The sequence below is a fragment of the Procambarus clarkii genome, chromosome 62, assembly GCF_040958095.1.
Source record: "Procambarus clarkii isolate CNS0578487 chromosome 62, FALCON_Pclarkii_2.0, whole genome shotgun sequence".
NCBI lineage: Eukaryota > Metazoa > Arthropoda > Malacostraca > Decapoda > Cambaridae > Procambarus > Procambarus clarkii.
In genome coordinates, this window is record NC_091211.1 from 16,651,146 (window position 1) to 16,671,348 (window position 20,203).

General features: G+C 44.1%; 2 protein-coding genes across 5 annotated transcripts; one reads left to right on the forward strand and one right to left on the reverse strand.

The window, feature by feature from the left end:
• Nucleotides 1-119: 119 nt before the first annotated feature.
• Nucleotides 120-9,661, reverse strand: LOC123766444 (mite group 2 allergen Tyr p 2). Of its 4 annotated transcripts, none has more exons than XM_069308216.1 (5): nt 9,590-9,661; nt 5,638-5,713; nt 4,409-4,513; nt 3,946-4,115; nt 120-794 (listed from the first exon to the last, which is right to left on the reverse strand). In XM_069308216.1, the coding sequence occupies exons 1-5, from the start codon at nt 9,644-9,646 to the stop codon at nt 711-713; spliced, it is 492 nt and encodes a 163-aa protein (XP_069164317.1). In that variant the 5' UTR covers nt 9,647-9,661; the 3' UTR covers nt 120-710. The 4 variants fall into 4 exon arrangements, with proteins under 4 accessions (XP_069164317.1, XP_045611509.1, XP_069164319.1 ...); XM_045755553.2 differs by lacking the exon at nt 9,590-9,661 and adding an exon at nt 7,137-7,208; XM_069308218.1 differs by lacking the exon at nt 9,590-9,661 and adding an exon at nt 6,757-6,987.
• A 2,641-nt stretch (nt 9,662-12,302) lies between these two features.
• On the forward strand, nt 12,303-19,995 carry LOC123766356 (uncharacterized). The gene is made up of 4 exons (XM_069308480.1): nt 12,303-12,318; nt 13,951-14,529; nt 14,851-14,945; nt 17,277-19,995. The coding sequence occupies exons 1-4, from the start codon at nt 12,303-12,305 to the stop codon at nt 19,419-19,421; spliced, it is 2,835 nt and encodes a 944-aa protein (XP_069164581.1). The 3' UTR covers nt 19,422-19,995.
• Nucleotides 19,996-20,203: the final 208 nt, after the last annotated feature.

The following is a 20,203-nucleotide window of genomic DNA, read 5'->3' on the forward strand; positions in this document are numbered from 1 at the left end:
TGGTGGGTGGGGCAGGTTGACTGGTGAGGTGGTGGGTGGGGCAGACTGCCTGGTTAGGTGGTAGTGGTGTGTGGTTGATCACCACATACCCCTCAGGTTACTAAATACAAAAATCAAAAGAATTTTGTTTCTCTTTATAGAATACTAATTAACAGAGTATTAGCGTTTTCTCCTGATAATAACCTTACCTATTATCTAAACTTAATATGGAGTCCTTTACTTTTATGTTAAATTTCGCATTTTGGAGGTTATGAGGCAAGACAGTTTTATTGATGATATATTTCCAACCTTAGAATTAAGGAAGAGACACATAAATAATATGTAAGTAAACAGTAAAGGATTAATATGTGACAAGTAGCCAGAAATGTCTTCCAGGTTCCACACACGTTCCTCACACATTAGAGACATAAGAGGCTGTAAAGTATTGTTCTTACACAGGATACTTAGCTGACCAAAATCATTCAAGTCAGCAGAAGTAACTGTTGTGGCTTGTGCTGCATCTGGCACTCAGATTTACAACGCCGGATTTTGTAGGCTTGCATCCTATCTGCTGATTAATACCAGGTGAATTTTTAAATAGATGACAGTGATTTCCCTGGGCGGTGTTGGACTGGATTCCCGGGTGGTGGCGGTGGCGGGGGATCCAGGATGGTGGTAGTTGGGCCAATGAATTTCCATTGTTAGGTCCTTGTGAGACAATGGTGGTGTCCCTAGACTAACACGATTGGGAGGACGATGCACGCCTGAGGCTCACCGGTAACGTCCTCCAACTTTATCGTCACAATGGTCGAGAGCTGAGACACAGGGAGAAAAAATGAAAAGTGTCATTCAATTTTAGACAAAGGTTGTATCTCCCTTCTCATCCCTACTGAGCTTAACTCATTCTGCAATCCCGTCCCTCGCCACAATACAGATTTACCAATCCCAGTCTCACTCCAGTTCATACTAGCTAACAACCCACATAACTTCACTATTCCCACAGCTTCACTTTTCCCTGCAAACAGCCTCAAGCTCCATTACACGAACACCAGCAGTCACAAATAAGGCACCAAAGTAAGGGTCCATGGTAAATCTTCAACTATAATACCGATCATAGACTAAGGTACATATCGAGTGAAACCTGACTCATTATACCATAGTAACTACACTGTAGCACAGAGTGACAGACAAGGCAGCAGCAGGTAGGGAAACATGATATATTCAAGTTAAGAGGCACCAAATTGTTCGAGACTGACAGACAATGTAAGAGGAACGAAAGTAGTTGGGTCGGTTTTGTACAACCTGTCAATTAACACTAGCATAACAAGGCAAAAATTATAACATGGTCAACATAGCCAGCAAAGAGAGGGCAATCCTGGTTGTATTTAGGATACCATTACAGATTATAATATTAGGGAACATCAGTCATCGTGAAAAGACTCTTGAGAGCGAATTGGACTGTTCCTGTTGTTAAAGAGCGCCCTCTCAACCACCATTGTTATGGAGCCCACAAGAATATGAGGCAGCAGGCTGGCCAGATTAGGCTTCATATTCACTCAGAGTGAGTTATTCATAGGATTCATCGCTAAATAATTTCGCTGGTACCGAAACAGCAAGGTAATTGGCGCCATATTCACTTGACCTTTGGGCAACGTTTGCAGATCTTTATTTGACTCTCCAACCGGAAGATCAAACCGAAGTGGATATAAATCTGTGGCTTAACACGACAACAGAAATTATTTATTTTGACTGGACCACTTTGATCTATCTTCTATTATGACTAGTGTAGTAAAATGTTGTATCTATCGTACCTGGCTGGAAGGAGGGGGAGGAAATTATCAGGGGAAAGCGCCAAGCCATTACGACTAGCACTTGAAAGGGGTCAGGAGATTTGAGATAGGACGGAAGGAATGGTGTCCAACCACTTGGACGGTCGGGGATTGAACGCCGACCTGCATGAAGCTCTACCGTCCAGCCCAAGTGGTTGGACATGGCTGCAGTTATTGTTGTAGCTGATGGATGCTCACTTGACTGTTATTGTTGTGGTGAGCGGCAGATCAGCTGTGACCCACATGTATACAGGTCGGTGCAATGTACTCTCTTATTTTCTGTTTGTTCTAGCTTTAGTTGATATGTAATTTGCTTGTCGTTATAGTGAATAGAAAGTGCTTAAACTGTATGTATATATATATATATATATATATATATATATATATATATATATATATATATATATGTCGTACCTAGTAGCCAGAACGCACTTCTCAGCCTACTATGCAAGGCCCGATTTGCCTAATAAGCCAAGTTTTCATGAATTAATTGTTTTTCGACTACCTAACCTAACTTAACTTTTTGGGCTACCTAACCTAACCTAACCTATAAAGATAGGTTAGGTTAGGTTAGGTAGGGTTGGTTAGGTTCGGCCATATATCTACGTTAATTTTAACTCCAATAAAAAAAATTGACCTCATACATAATGAAATGGGTTGCTTTATCATTTCATAAGAAAAAAAATTGAGAAAATATATTAATTCTTGAAAACTTGGCTTATTAGGCAAATCGAGCCTTGCATAGTAGGCTGAGAAGTGCGTTCTGGCTACTAGGTATGACATATATATATATATATATATATATATATATGCAATTGACGATCACAAAACACTGATCATTTTATGCGGAAAATCCACAGAGAAATATGAAAGGAGGTGAACGTTTCGGCTTGTTAAAGCCTTTGTCAACACCAGACTGACCTTTGTCAACACCAGATATATATATATATATATATATATATATATATATATATATATATATATATATATATATATATATATATATATATATATGCGAACAAGCCTGAATGGTCCCCAGGACAATATGCAACTGAAAACTCACACCCCAGAAGTGACTCGAACCCATACTCCCAGAAGCAACGCAACTGGTATGTACAAGACGCCTTAACCCACTTGACCATCACGACCGGACAAAATGAGGTGATAGCCGAGGCTATTTGAACCACCCCACCGCCGGCAACGGTGGGGTGGTTCAAATAGCCTCGGTGGGGTGGTTCAAATAGCCTCGGCTATCACCTCATTTTGTCCGGTCGTGATGGTCAAGTGGGTTAAGGCGTCTTGTACATACCAGTTGCGTTGCTTCTGGGAGTATGGGTTCGAGTCACTTCTGGGGTGTGAGTTTTCAGTTATATATATATATATATATATATATATATATATATATATGTATTATATATTATATGGTTTGATATTATTGCTGGATGTAACTGTACTGTAATTATTTGATCAATAAAGCCTTGATTACCTCAACTAGGTTTTGGACTCTGCAATCCAGGCTCACTCGCCCTCTTGAACGTTGTAGCTGGCAATCCTCACCAACTCGGAAAGATAGTGCCCCACTGGGTCAGTAACAGGAGAAATAGACAAGAACACTACACCAAGAGCCAGCAACCACTGAATTACGCTGTTCCACTATTTGAAAGGTAATTTGAAAGAGGGCAAACGACTGGCATGAACAGCAAGGAAATATAAGGCTAAAAAACAGCTTTCTTGAATACAGTGGAAAACTGAACTTACTGGGAAAACACAGGCAATCATGGAGTCCCCTCACTCAGACATGAAATGAAGAAACAGACTGATCTCGGTACAAGAAATGAATCAAGTGCAAATAATGATAGTCTTAGATTTAACAAACCGTTTATAGAAGCTAGACTCTTTAACAGTTAAAAACAGATCCTGTAGTGTGCCAAAAATCCTGAAAAAAATGAGGGAGTGTAACGAATTATCGAGACCAGGAATGAAACAGGAGGGCAAGAAACAGAACATGGGGGGCCAGGAATGGAACAGGAGGGCAAGAAACAGAACATGGGGGCCAGGAATGGAACAGGGGAGCAAGAAAGGGGTTGAAGTTCAACTCCCTCAAGCTGTGCAAGGCGCTACATATACATACACTTACCGCCGGATACTCATCCAAGACTTTGATGGGCATCTGTGCGGTGACGGGGATGCCCTGGACGAGAGGGCAGGGGGTGAAGTGGCAGGCGTTAGGGTCCAGCCCCTCCCAGGGGAGGTCGAAACCCCCGACGTTAGCCGTCACCTTCACCGTCAGCGTCTCCGAGTCCCGGCCTTGGCACAGGGGGTAGAAATTCGGATGGTTTATGAAGAATGGAAGATGTAAAGTGTCCTCTGTGTACGTAGTCTGTGTATAGGTGGTGTCCACTGGTGCGTGTGTGTAGGTAGTGTCCACTAGTCTATATAGTGGTGGCGGATTAGGCTGTGTCAAGCAATGTTAATATCTATTCATCGTATTTAGCAGCAATAAGAATTAACCCGGCCAAGTTAGTTGATGAGTTTCGTGCATGTTTCTCCATTACAATAAATTAAGATAGTAATATTGGCGATGAAGAGTGGAGACTTACTGGGAGTGAAGTGAAGGCTGGTGTTGACGGTGTGGCCTCGGTGGATTTCGCAGGGAGGCACGTCACAGCCATCCACCTCCAGGCTCACCATGGACCCCACCGACCCTGTGGCACCACACACAAACACCTCACGTCAGTATAACACTTCAACACGCTCACAACAGAGCCTTGCCGTGCCACTGCCAACGTGCTTGTAAGGAAATATGGTGCCTGTGGTCCATTGTCAGTCGGGTACCTTCTCTGTCAGTGGGGTACCTTCCATGTCAGTCGGGTACCTTCCCTGTCAGTTGGGTACCTTCCCTGTCAGTTGGGTACCTTCCCTGTCAGTCAGGTACCTTCCCTGTCAGTCGGGTACCTTCCTAATGCAGTTTTAAACGCATGATGGTCACAGCACATGAGGCTTCAGGAGCATGTACACAACTACTAATGTCGTTTTCAGTTGAAGTATCCCTTAAGAACGCGTGTAATTATGCTATAATATACCTGTTGATAACCCTCAAATCTTGCTTTAATGTACCTACTAATCTTTGTCAAATTTTCTTACATTGTTCCTGTTAAAAAACATTAAATTTTGCTAGAAATTACAGACTTAAAATTATCTGTTAGATTAAGGACCTGCCCGAAACGCAATGCATGTTAGTGGCTTGATAAGAATGTAAAAACATCAATGCTATGTTCTCCCATAAACCCCCATGTACTTTCTTGTATGTATATAAATAAACAAATAAATAAAATGTCCTGGAAGAGGCTATTCCTGACACACCAATTTTTCGACGACCCGGAAAACAGGTGAGTGTAGCTTATAAAGCTCATCTTCTGACTAAAGCATAGGAAATTTTAACTAAGAGAGTTCAATCCTCAAGGTAGGAGCTTCGTGGTTTTATTGGGACACAAAGCCTTATCCCCTTCGGTTTGTCGCTAAATGTTGGAGAGTCGGGTTAAGATGTGTGTGAACTTAACCCAAAAATTAGATGAAGACAGGGTTAATAAGACGACACTGACCCTGTTACGACATCTGATTGTAATAAGAAACAATCCTCTTGAAGCTGATGGTGAGTTTACCACAGTGACTCACCACAGTCCTGGAAGAGACTCACCACAGTCCTGGAAGAGACTCACCACAATCCTGGAAGAGACTCACCACAGTCCTGGAAGAGACTCACCACAGTCCTGGAAGAGACTCACCACAGTCCTGGAAGAGACTTACCACAGTCCTGGAAGAGACTCACCACAGTCCTGGAAGAGGGTGGCAGATACCGTGGCGGCCAGCAGGACAGCGGGGACGAGCAGCCTGTGCATGGTGGCCTGTTGCAAGGTGAAGATAAAAGATACAGATGCCTCTGAAACAGCATTTAGAAATAATATAACAATAAGAGATATCTGATCAATCTCCAACAAGGATGGGAATAGCATAGTTTGTCCTGAAACACTTGGCCATCAAAAACAAAATGGTTGAGATGCTATAGAACTGCATGCTACGTTTACCATTAAAATAAAACATTATACAAGTCGTAATTATGAGAAATGGGTTTGCAATTTATAGTTAAAGGGACGTGGCTTGTAATAAATTATAAACGATCGAAAGAAGACAATCCAGTGTCGTGTACGTCCTGCCCTTCACAGTAGTGGCGCCCTGTGTCGTGTACTTCCTGACCTTCACAGTAGTGGGGCCCTGTGTCGTGTACTTCCTGCCCTTCACAGTTGTGGGACCCAGTGTCGTGTACTTCCTGCCCTTCACAGTAGTGGCGCCCTGTGTCGTGTACTTCCTGACCTTCACAGTAGTGGGGCCCTGTGTCGTGTACTTCCTGCCCTTCACAGTTGTGGGACCCAGTGTCGTGTACTTCCTGCCCTTCACAGTAGTGGGGCCCAGTGTCGTGTACTTCCTACCCTTCACAGTAGTGAGGCCCTGTGTCGTGTACTTCCTGCCCTTCACAGTAGTGGGGCCCAGTGTCGTGTACTTCCTACCCTTCACAGTAGTGAGGCCCAGTGTCGTGTACTTCCTGCCCTTCACAGTAGTGGGGCCCAGTGTCGTGTGCTTCCTGCCCTTCACAGTAGTGGGGCCCAGTGTCGTGTACTTCCTGCCCTTCACAGTAGTGGGGCCCAGTGTCGTGTGCTTCCTGCCCTTCACAGTAGTGGGGCCCAGTGTCGTGTACTTCCTGCCCTTCACAGTAGTGGGGCCCAGTGTCGTGTGCTTCCTGCCCTTCACAGTAGTGGGGCCCAGTGTCGTGTACTTCCTGCCCTTCACAGTAGTGGGGCCCAGTGTCGTGTACTTCCTGCCCTTCACAGTTGTGGGACCCAGTGTCGTGTACTTCCTGCCCTTCACAGTAGTGGGGCCCAGTGTCGTGTACTTCCTGCCCTTCACAGTAGTGAGACCCAGTGTCGTGTACTTCCTGCCCTTCACAGTAGTGAGACCCAGTGTCGTGTACTTCCTGCCCTTCACAGTAGTGAGACCCAGTGTCGTGTACTTCCTGCCCTTCACAGTAGTGAGACCCAGTGTCGTGTACTTCCTGCCCTTCACAGTAGTGAGACCCAGTGTGGTCTACTTCCTGCCCTTCACAACTGGAGGTCAACACTGTGGAGACAACTGGAGGTCAACACTGGAGCCCAACACTGTGGAGACAACTGGAGGTCAACACTGGAGCCCAACACTGTGGAGACAACTGGAGGTCAACAGCAGCAGGTGTGGAGCAGTGTGTGTGGGCACAGAGAACCTGGAGGACGTATATACCTGTGGGAGGAGGAGCAGGTGTGGTGTGAGAGGCGGGACTGAGAGCGGGTTATATACACAGTGAGCACAGAGGCGTCCCCTGGGCGGATGTGGGAGTGGACAGGTGGCTCCGGCGCTACGCAACTCTTCTCACCTTATCAGTAGTCTTCTATATATTAATGTAAATTTATTCTCCATTTTTGGTAAATTGTTTATAGGTAAATAAGTATAACATTCAGGGTTTTTTTTTTTTAAAGATCATGTTCTGTACTACTGAAACACTTGTTCACTAAGAATTGTAATGTATAATTGCCTTGTAAAACTTATGTATATGTGATTTATATTGTATTTTCTTAAAGATAAAAAAAGTAGTCTTCTATAGCTAGTCTCCTGTCATGTACAGGCTGCCAAAAAGGGGGGTAGATATAGCCTAAGCTACTCTATCCCTTTGAGATGTATTTTTTCTTGTCTCAATAAACATACTTGAACTTGAACTTGTCTCCTGTTAAGGTTTCACAAAGTTATAGCATCGCTCCTGTGCCAGGTAAGTCCACTACGGGCTCACCATAGTCCGTGCTACTTGGAACTTTGTCTTTCCCAGTAGCTGAATCATAAACAACAACAACAACAACAGGTTTCACAAGGCCTCCACCTGTTCTAAAATGTTGAACTGAGTTAATTATCTCTAATCTTGAAGGGCGTGTTATGACAGTTGGTAATCACGCTCTAGTGGGTCGTTCCAGGAAGCACATTAATGTTGCACTATGTCGAGGCTCAGTGATGAGTGGGAAGTGTTATTGTTATTTCTTGATGGTTCTCCATCAGACCCTGCCGCCACCACCCCAAGCAACCCTAACAACTGAGCAACGGCCACAACAGCCAGGTGTAACAAGCAGATTAAATTTAAATTTTGCCCCGAGGGGCGAGTTTATTGGGCAGCGCCACTCGTCCTGTGAGTGGACATAGCAGTGGGTGGACATAACTTCCATAGCAGCATGTACAACACTCGCCAACAGGAAGAAAACCCGCTGGGTTGTTCATCCTGTCACTTGTACCCAGACACAGCTGGGATTTGCTTAACTGTCTCAAGTGAACAGCTTCTCAAACAAAAAGATTAACATTTGTCAACCCTTAAATACTTACTTTACCCTGCGGGTGCAAAATAAGGGAACCTTTTAAGACCAGTATCTATATTTGACAAATAGTATTTTCCTAACTCAAACAATATGTGGGGTTTATAATTCTACACATATTTATAATGACACTTAAATACTCGTTAAGATTCCTTAAAGGAGACACCAAAGGTGCAGAGCTCTGCACTGATTCACAAGCAACGCTACAAGCAAGCCGGTGAGAGTTTTAGTCGTTTAGCTAAGCAAGTTACAATCTTGATGAGTTAGTTACACAATTCAGTATAAGTCGTCACATCAACAATGGATGAGAGACACTAGCAACTACTACAATATAACCCAGGCAGAGTACATTTATCCTACACACGGCGATAATGTTTGGGTGGATATAAAGAGGAGTTGTCTGGTGTGGGTCAGTGGGCAGTGTCATCATGCTAAGCTGTGTGAGGCTGGCCCCAGGCCTCTGGCTTCCAGCCTTCCAAAACCAGACAGACAGACATTCTCTTTTGGTCTGGCATTCTATGCCAACTAAACGGGGTATCTGGTAGTGTGGGAGATCATGCCGCAGTTCCTGCTCACAGAGTTTGCACCTGGAGTGCTCAGGATTGGGAGATCCGTCACCTGTAGCCACCTGCCTCAATCACCTGTAGCCACCTGCCACAGTCACATGTAGCCACCTGCCACAGTCACCTGTAGCCACCTGCCACAGTCACATGTAGCCACCTGCCACAGGTAACGGTAACCCAGTCTGATCCTAGAAACCACTGTGTCGCACAGTCTGGTCGACGAGGTCGTTGGGAGTCAGCAATTTCTCTATCAAACCTGAGTGTTTGGAACAATATAGTCTTGGCGATAATAGCTGAGAAATATGGTAGTAAACATTCTATGGACAATCACTTTACTCTATGGATACATTTTAGACTTCATAAAAGTCGTTGGTTGTCGCAATAGGAGCCAATCCTGCGTAAGGGGTCGATATCAATCATAGACCATATCAATAGACCTATGGTCTATCTATGATAGACCATAGGGGTCGATATCCACCACCGTATGACACTCGCCATACAGTCACAATTCACCATGGACAATTGTGTGAGGCTAACAGCAACCGTCAGCCTCAACCCTCAAACAGACAAGCAGCATTGTCGTTTTACAGATAATTCATATAGAGACAGATGTGTAGGTTTGGGTGTATAATAATAATAATAATAATAATAATAATAATAATAATAATAATAATAATAATAATAATAATAAGATACAGATTACCTCAGGTATGAACCAAAATATATTTTTAGAGCGTTCACAGATTTCTGATATTAATAAACTAACGACCGTACTCACATGGATGTGCTTGAGGGTGGGTTGAGCTTCGGTTCTTTGGTCCCGCCTCTCAACCATCCATCATTTGGTGTAACCTGTAGAGGTAGTGTAGAGGGTGGTGTAAGTGGTGTAGAGTGTGTGTGGAGGGTGGTGCTTGCGGGAGTTAAACTCTGGCTCTTTGGTCCCGCCTCTCAACTGTCAGTCAACAGGTGTACAGGTTCCTGAGCCTACTGGGCTCTATCATATCTACAATTGAAACTGTGCATGGAGTCAGCCTCCACCACATCACTTCCTAATGCATTCCACCTGTTAACTACTGACACTGAAAAGGTTCTTTCTAACGTATCTGTGGCTCATTTGGGTACTCAGTTTCCACATGTGTCCTCTTGTTCGCCTACCTCCCGTGCTAAATAGCCTGTCTTCACATATCTATCTTATCAATTTCACTGAGAATTTTGTATGTGGTAATGATGTCTCCACTAACTCTTCTGTCTTCCAGCGACATTAGGTTTAATTCCTGTAGTCTTTGCTCGTAACTCATACCTCTCAGGTCTGGGACTAGTCTAGCATTCCTATGAACGTTTTCTAACTTCGTCTTATGCTTGTCTAGGTATAGATACCACGGTGGAGCCCCGGTGTGAGGGGGGGGGTGCAAGTGTAGGGAGGGGGGTGTTGTGGTTGGGGGAAGGGGTGCTAGGGGTAGGGAGGGGGTGCTGGGGTAGGGAAGGGGGGGGGTGCTGGGTGAAGGGAGGGGGGGGGGCCACATACAGCATGAGCTACACGTGGCAACAAGTGTAGCGTCAGACCATCAGCTGTTGGGTCCTAGGTGACAGCATCCATCCTTGGAAAAATCACAGCTGACGCGCCATGGCTGGGACAGTGCTGGGAAGGGGAAGGTGGAAGAAGCATCCCCGATGACGTCCGGGGCTAGGACAGTGCTGGGAAGAGGGAAAATTAAAGCATCCCAGCTGACGGCCGGAACTAGGAGACAGCTGAGAAGCCCTAGGACCGTCTTCATAAACTTGACCCCAGGAGTCAAGTACACTACGCTACGTAGGCTTACAACGTAAAGGCGGAAGTTCTTCACACCGCACTGGACCCCGAGCTGAGAGGCTCGAAGTAATTAGAAAGACTACAGGAATCACAGCCTGCAAAATTGGCGATTTTTGTTTCAATATTATTTTTCTACCACAGACGTGGCCAGACATTTACAATGCTAACCAGCATATATACATTTTCTTCTGTCCTCCATGGACAGGGTTAGAGATGTGTTAAACATATAGTTCAGGGATTTATTACGTTCTCTCTACTAATGAGCCAAACATGCTGGAGTAACGTTGGGTCAACATTGTCGATTACTGATCAACAACTTACTGCTTGCATTGCAACCCCCAACAGTTGCTAAATTATTTATTTGAACATAATGTGTGGTGTGTCTGACGTGAGCCGTGTGCGTGTTCCCTTTATATCAGCGAAGTTGCAGAATCTGTGGTGAGAGTGATGGACACCGCCTTGACCACTATCTACGTGAATGTGAACACCTGAGAGACATTAGGAATAACTGTAGAATAATAAACCCCACATTGTTTGAGTTAAGAAAACACTATTTGTCAAATATTGATACTGTTCTTAAAAGATTTCCCCATTTTGCACCCGCAAGATAACGTAAGCTTTTAAGGGTTGATAAATGTTAATCTTCTTGTTTGAGGAGCTGTTCACTTGAGACAGTTAAGCAAGTCCCAGCTGTGTCTGGGTACAAGTGACAGGATGAACAACCCAGCGGGTTTTCTTCCTATTGGGGAGTGTTGTACATGCTGCTATGGCGGTGTGTCCACTCACAGGATGAGTGGCGCTGCCCAATAAACTCGCCCCTCGGGGCAAAATTTAAAAAATCACCGGCCAAGACGTCATCACTAAATAAAGTCTGTCATAATCTTGGTGTTTGTTCCCATCATTGTACTCTCTACTACCACTCGGCCACGCACCGGTGGGCGGCGGTGGTGTGAGCCCAGACATCTGTGCACACTTATCTCTCTCTCTCTCAGCTCTAGGTCACAGCAGATAACGCTGCAAGACAAGTCTGCTCTTGATAACGCAGCAGGAAGTGTTAAGTTAATTGAGAAGTCTGCCTTATTGGAGCCTTGGCTATGATAAGGAGGCGAGATACTGAGGATCCAGAACGGGAGCCTGTCGGTTCAATGGACAGCGCTCGGGATTCGTAGTCCTAAGGTTCCGGGTTCGATCCCCAGCGGAAGCGGAAACAAAGGGGCAGTTTCTTACACCCTGATGCTCCTCTTCACCTAGTAGTAAATAGGTACATGGGAGTTAGACTGCTGCTACGGGCTACTTCCTCGGAGGTGTGTAACAAAAAGTTGGCCTGGTCGATGACCGGGCCGCGGGGACGCTGAGCTCCGAAATCATCTCAAGATAACCCAGGGGTTGGTAGCGAGTCCCTCTAGCGCCTTTAGTTACGCAAACACTAAACATATGAAGAGCTGAGTGTTTAGTTCACTATTATTAGTTGACCCTCCGTGTTAGTGTCAGGAGTCAAGAGATGGTCACACACACTTTGAACTCTCTCTCTAGACTATCATGGCGGCGACACTGACGACCCGGGCGGCGACGTTTATTGTGCAGCCTACACTCCTCATGTGAGTGGTAGTTTATTGTGCAGCCTATTATACTCATCAACCGGTCCTCTTAAAAATAACGTCACTTTTCGCTGGTATGCGCTATGGCCAAATTTGGACGTAATTTGAAATGCAATCGACTCACAAGTGACGTACTGTTCCGTTTTCTGTTTGAGTCTGGAGTGGATTATCACCACCTCACTTCCATGCATTCCAGCCTCTGGAACTCCATCATGTACTTTGAGCTCTGTAATTACTTCCTACACTCAGGAATATTGGAAGATATTCTTGTGTTGTAACCAAATTTTGCTAGTGGAGGCTAAAGCCTTACATTTCATGTTCTCTCCTGATTTTTAGTCAGAGTTGATTTGTTTTTGTATTGAGGCTGAGATTTGCTGCCTTGATTCCATATATGACTAACCATCATGTGAGATGGGGAATATTAGATTAACTTATAGCTAGTTTTTTATCTACACTGTGTAATCTTTCATATAGATTAGGGCAGCAGCACATTGCTGTGTTTACCTAAGATTGTAAAAAAAATGTGTGTCTCCCGGACATATTCTCGTGGCCATTATTTTAAGTATGTAACTTTGCTGTAACAACACAATCATGTGTTTTTTTTATATAAAATTATGTTTTGTCTTTTAGATTCTTTAAATATCTTGTGAAGACCGTATTTTTTTTTCTAGTAAACATACAAAACCTTTCTTAACGTTTTAAGTTGGTAGTAAAAAATTTGTTATGTGGTTTCTGCAATGAATTCTTTCACATTTACTCTCGTATTATATTAAATTATTTAAATAATAAATATCACCACTTACCATGTATATATGTTTACATATATCATAGACATAAATTTAAACGACAAGTTGTCACAAAATATTATAATTTATGATGAAATATTTATCTAGTATATATTCATTAAACCTTGTCGTTTCTCTATCCATAAACTATATGTATAATCAACCCATAAACAAATAAATAAATAAATAAATAAATATATATATATATATATATATATATATATATATATATATATATATATATATATATATATATATATATATATAATTTATCCATAAGCAATATGCTATATATAATCAGCCATCAATGCATACTCTCTTCAGATATTTAGAATCAAAATTAAACATTAAGCTTGTTATTGGATTTGTTATGATGGCTACCTTACACACTATTCTGTAGTTAATTGGTATGATCTTATGCTCAACATATAGGGAACCTGTGTGTCTATACGGAGAGACCAGTTGGTGGGTAAACTAAAAAAAATGAGTATACATGCAAAGAACAGCCAGGAAATGGTTAGACTCGCCAGTAATCTACGTTAATACTCACGAGATCAATATTAGGCTTCTCAGCTGATTTCAGGTTCGTGTGTGGCTTTAGGTTTGGTGGAATGCTATCAAATAATTTGTGCCTCAAGGCTTAGGTACCGGAGGAGAAAGGATAGATGAAGAGGAATGGGAGGGGGGAGGATAAGAAGGAAGGAAAAGAGGATTAGGAGGACTAAAGGGAATAATAAGAAGATGGCGACATCGGGAGGGAGGGGGAAGGAAGCCTAGGAAGTGAAGGTGGGCCCCTCGGTGAGGATAGCCTAGCCACTGTCGTCGCCCCACAACACACAGGTAAGACACAGGACTAGAGCCTCCCACACCTCCACCACGCCCTCATCACTCTCCCACAACGAACCCAAAATATATATGTAATCTGTTGTAGACAAATTATAACTAGTGCGTCAGCCAGTGTTATGGAAGGCTTCAAATGAGGAATTACGAGGTCGTCAATGCCCCACTCACGCACCAAAGCTACTTGTGCACACCATCTTTGTGAAACTAAGGAACCCCACCCCTTGTGAGACCAAGGATCCCTACCCTTGTGAGACCAAGGATCCCTACCCTTGTGAGACCAAGGATCCCTATCCTTGTGAGGCCAAGGATCCCTATCCTTGTGAGGCCAAGGATCCCTACCCTTGTGAAGCCAAGGATCCCTATCCTTGTGAGGCCAAGGATCCCTATCCTTGTGAGGCCAAGGATCCCTACCCTTGTGAAGCCAAGGATCCCTATCCTTGTGAGGCCAAGGATCCCTACCCTTGTGAAGCCAAGGATCCCTATCCTTGTGAGGCCAAGGATTCCTATCCTTGTGAGGCCAAGGATCCCTACCCTTGTGAAGCCAAGGATCCCTACCCTTGTGAGGCCAAGGATCCCTACCCTTGTGAGGCCAAGATGGCTTTCGAACCCCGCCCTTGTGAGGCCAAGGTGGCTTTCGAACCCCGCCCTTGTGAGGGCAAGTGTGAATGTGGACACCATCTTTGTAAGGCCAAGGGGAGCTTGTAGAAGAACAGACTGAAAAACGAACTGCTCACACCTGCGTCGCCCCGCCTCTTAAAATTTATAGCTGTAAATATTTCAACAGGCCTCCTCCTACTGTAGCTGCCATGATCTGTTAATATAGTAGTCCCTCTTCTACCATAGTCCCACCTGTGCTGCAGTAGCGCCCTTGACCTGTTACTAAAGTAGTCTCTCTTGTCCTACAGTAGCTCCCTTGCTTTGCTGCTACAGTTGACTTTCTCCATAGTAAATATGTATTTTTGCATCTGCGTGTCACAATGAATATCCTTGTGTGACACTATAGGTGACGTGGGTGAGCGTGGAGTGGGAGCTGGTGACGTGGGTGAGAGTGGGGTGGGAGCTGGTGACGTGGGTGAGAGTGGGGTGGGAGCTGGTGACGTGGGTTAGAGTGGGGTGGGAGCTGGTGACGTGGGTTAGAGTGGGGTGGGAGCTGGTGACGTGGGTGGGAGAAGGAAGTCCTGGTGGGTTGGCCACAGTAATACACTGAGAGGGAAGCCGTATAAGTCACCAAGTTTTTGTTTTATTTATATACAAGAGTTCTTACATTCTTGTACAGCCACTAGCACTCATAGCGTTTCGGGCAGGTCCTTAATCCTAATTTTCCCCGGAATACGACCCGCCAAATCGTTTAATACCGTGCAGCCCACCACAGCTACCATAACAACCCATTCACCGCTGGGCGAGCAGAGGCTACAGTTAAGGATTGGCTCCCAGTCAACCCTCCCCGGCCAGAATACGAACCCAGGCCAAATTGCTTGCGAAGCGCACAGGCGAGTGTTTTACCACTCCGCCACAGGAACCTAAAGTAACCTTGCAAGTATTTGCACACTCGTGTGTCTGTGTCGGTCATGTATACAGTGAACAAGACTAGTTTCAACTTCGCACTTCAGGACTTGCACTTTGGAAAATAGCATCCGTCACGCTGACCCCCCCCCCACCACCACACGCAAAATGGTCCAACTGGTCAGCAGTTAACGAACTAGGGGGTTCAGTTCCTGAACCCCCTAGCACGATAGTGACAGTTCCTGAACCGATTGTGTGCCTCTGTAAACCTTTACACCACCGCCCACATGATGGGTATGGGGTGCATAATAAAGAAATTAAATTGAATTGTTACTGATATAAACATATGACACTAACACGCGTTATCGTAATGTGTAATACAGACAGTGTTGAAGGGACATGTACGTGCAGTCTGTAGAGTCGCTAATTACATTCACAATTTCTAGCCAATGTACGTGCAGTCTGTAGAGTCGCTAATTACATTCACAATTTCTAGCCAATGTACGTGCAGTCTGTAGAGTCGCTAATTACATTCACAATTTCTAGCCAATGTACGTGCAGTCTGTAGAGTCGCTAATTACATTCACAATTTCTAGCCAATGTACGTGCAGTCTGTAGAGTCGCTAATTACATTCACAATTTCTAGCCAATGTACGTGCAGTCTGTAGAGTCGCTAATTACATTCACAATTTCTAGCCAATGTACGTGCAGTCTGTAGAGTCGCTAATTACATTCACAATTTCTAGCCAATGTACGTGCAGTCTGTAGAGTCGCTAATTACATTCACAATTTCTAGCCAGTCTTAGAGCTAACAAAGTGACTAATACACAGTCTGGCGGAGCTGCAGAAAATAAATATCAGAACTTTTGCTCGCACTAAAACTGATACGCTTAATTATAGTTGATAAATTGTTTTAATAAAGATAAAATTAATACTAATGCCAAGGGAATGTAGAGATGATTGGGAGAACGTTTGTATTCAATTTTTTGTGTATTATAAGCCTTGAGGTGATCACTAACGTGCGCTCGTGTGGTTTGACAGGCATTAGAGCACGGCGGGGCGGGCAGGGATGGCTGGGAGCATGGCTAGCCTCATCCCTCCACCAGGTGTGTTGGTCCGCCACCCTCCATCTCCCACCTCACTCATCCCTTCTCATCCAAATTACTGCACGCATCAGTCTTATGTTAGCACTAATGCTGCTGCTGCTGGCACTGTCTGTTCCTGGAGCTGGCGGTGCTGCTGGTTATTTTGTTGGCAGAACTACACTAATGCGAGTGGACTTTGAACAAGTTAAGCTCAGCAACCTGTCATCTTGAAATTACGTCTCTTTTTCGCTCGTATGCGCGTTATAGCTAAAAATGGACGTAATTTGAAATTAAATCGGGTCACAAAAGTAACGTACTGTCCCGTTTTTTGTTTTGAGTCCTTCGGCTTACTCGGTTAGGTTAGAAAAAAATTTCAATTAACGGTTTTCATGACATTTTGAAACTTTAGGAGAACTTCCTGCCCTCCTAACCTACCAGAGGACCCTTAACTTGCTGTTTTGGAAACAATCCAAAATTTATTTTCAATTATTTTTCATTTTCAAATTACGTTCATTTACGGCCATACGGACAAACGGCCAAATTCAAATGTAATTTGTAAGCGGACAGGTGGCTACGACACCTGCCAGCATGTTCAAATGGTTTCAGTCCTTCATAAAATCGCCCAAGAATGGCAGACGCTTCAAGCTTCATAAATTGTTTATCGCTAATTTGTTTCCTCCACATATTTGGGGCAAGTTACTCATATGAAAATTCTTTATAGTCATAAGAACCATTTGTTAAATTAATACGAACATTCAGTGACTGATCGCCCAGTTATCTCAGATTTAAGACAGTGCACATTGCGAAGCGTGAGAGTATTTTTAACACTGACAATGTATAGTCTTCACGCTACCTAGATTTTAATGTAATTTCGTTTTCAGATCGGAGCAAGAAGGCTGAAAGGAGGCCACGAGGCGAGGGTGAGGGACGAGAGCCACCGGGAACCAGCAGACACACTGCTGGAGCCAGCGACGCTTCCAGGGTGAGACCGCTGCTCCATCAATCTCCCAGTGAAGGGACATACACGGCCAACACCACTGGCGACAGACCTCCGGAGTCACCAGCCGCTGGGAAGAGATGGTGTCATGAGGCTCATTCCCGCAGGTCCTTCAGGTTGCCAGGCCACGCCCCGGACCTCGACAGCGACAGGAACATGCTGCCTTTCGTGCTGGTGGGAAGCAACGCCATGTTCACTCATTGCTCACACGATTGCATAACACGAAAGGAAAATCCAACTCCTGACAATAACCCTACATTTGAAACAAGGTGGGACTCGCTAAGGGGCCAAAATAAAGGGCGTTCACTGAATCAGTTGAAGAAGATACCCCCAGGATGGGAGGACGTGATGCACGATGGTGACATTAAACATACTGATAGGGATGCATTTTGCCCAGCTTTTGTTATAAAAGAGTCCACGAAGGTTATGAATAGTCATACACCAGTAATAATTGACAGCCCCATCTCTGATCGACCAAGGTGGCCTAACCGTAGAATCATTCATCAACCTGAAGCGGCAAATGCATTCGATTTTACAGAACTTAATGAAAAAGTTGAAAACATTACCCCTGAATCTTATATTCGAAAATTATCCTTAACCACCTCAGATGTGGCACCAGTATCTTCCTCTAGTTCACCTTCCATGACTCCTCCCGCCACCTCTTCATGCAATTTCAGTTCTAACACATTTTCAGTTTGCGATAGAAATATGAAAGACGCAGCAAATAGCGACATGCAAGAGACACCAGGGCCATGTTTAGAGGCTCACCTATGTGAGACTCTCCAAGACACCTCACATGTTTACTTTCACTCTGAAAACCCAACCGAAAACAGAAACATTCAGTTGTGCAATAATTTTGTATATAGAGGTAGCCACAGTGAAGTAAACCCCGGAGCTTCCATCATCATCAAAGATCCGCTTAGCTCTAGACAATATAGTGAAGCATCTGATGATGGTGAAGACAACAAGAATACCACGGAAGATACTTTTCATGCTTCCCCTTACTCGTCCACCTCAGTGCCTGGCACCACCACTGATGGCGGCACTCAGCCTCCAGCTGATCTACTCGTGAATGACAGCACACGTCGGGAACACTGGATCACATTTGATGGATCTATGGAGAATTTGGACCTCAATTCAGATGAAACATTTGACATTATTTCGGCAGGCACACACGATGTATATGAAGCGAACCAAAGTAATTGCCAGACTCCTGAGACTCCCCCAGTGTCTGCGCCGCCCTCAGAAGATCACGAGAAGAGTATTCTGGACGTGGAACAGCGCAGGGAAGTATATACTACAGGAAATTACAAGGCAATGCTGGTGCGGACGTATTCACAGCGTGGACGTCGAGCCAGTAAACGTGTTATCAGTTCAGTCAGTCGCCGGATTAGCACTGTCGACTACGGGAAGTTAGTGGACCCTGTTTCTCCGATATATTCTAAGGCAGTACTGACTATGCAGAGTGGGCCTGGTTTATTCGAGAAAGTCAAGGCCAACGACGACACTGATACAATCAAGTCAGAAAGACTACAGCAATCGTTGCAAGGCGGGAAAGAGCAGACGAAGGCAGTGGAATTACCTCTCAAAAATACTACCATTTCTTCAGATGAAGTGGCCTCGACATCCTTCGTGGAGCCTGCAGGAAAAGAGTCGATGTGCATCCCCCGCCTCAGGTCAGCGCTAGTCCGTCGTTCTGTGTCTCTGAATATATCAAGAGTGGAACAAGAGGTACCCTTCCAGAGACTACCTGATCGACGGCCCGGGTCCTTCCGGAAAGCAATATCAGGGTTAGGAACGTTAGCTCGGAGTTTCACAAGAAAATCCGACAGTGGTCCAACAGGAACCAGTGAGACTCGCTTGGCGGCTCAAGACCCGGGTTTGTGCCGAAGCAGTAACTTTGCCACCTCCAGCAGGCAAACGCCCAAAGCCCCAAGGCTGCCTCGACGAGCGACCAGCCACAAACACGATACATCCACAGACATCTGACCCAGCTGTGCCTCTCGCCTCCAAGCCATAACTATTGTAATAACGTAGTTAAACTAACCCACCCGGACGCAAATTAACTGTCTTCAGTAACAACAACAACACACTGTAACCTGTTGTCATGTTGATGTTATGCAACGATCGCAATAAATTATTCCAGGATTTAATTTCCGAACTCGAGGCGTTTCATATTTGAAGTCCTAACTTTAGTCAGTTAATAAGGAAATTTGACTACAAGGAAAAACAGAGACTTCGCATCATACCCAAATTGACCTCCAGTTCGAAAAATAAGACGGATATTTACAAAATTATGCTTGATTGCCATTTTTAAACGTAGTTCAAGATGATTGTATATATTTGTAGTTTTAATTTTAGCAATTTTATAAGAAAATTTGACCATAAGGAAAAAACGGAGATTTTGTGCATTTTACCCAAACTGACCAACAATTTGAAAAATACGGTGGATATTTAAAATATTATGCTTAAGTGCTATTTGTGAGCGTAAATGAGGGTGATTCCACATATTTGAAGTTTTATATTTAATAATTTTTAGAAGGAAATTTTACCATAAATATAAGCAGAGATATTTTCATTGTACCCAAATTGATATGCATTTTAAAAAATACGATGAATATATAACATATTATGCTTGAATGCTATTTTTCAGCGTAATGGAAGGTGATTTCATGTTTTAAATTTTATATTTAGTAATTTTATAAGAAAATTTGAACGTAAGAGAAAATGGAGTTTTTTTTGTATTTTACCCAAACAGAGCTGCAGGTTAA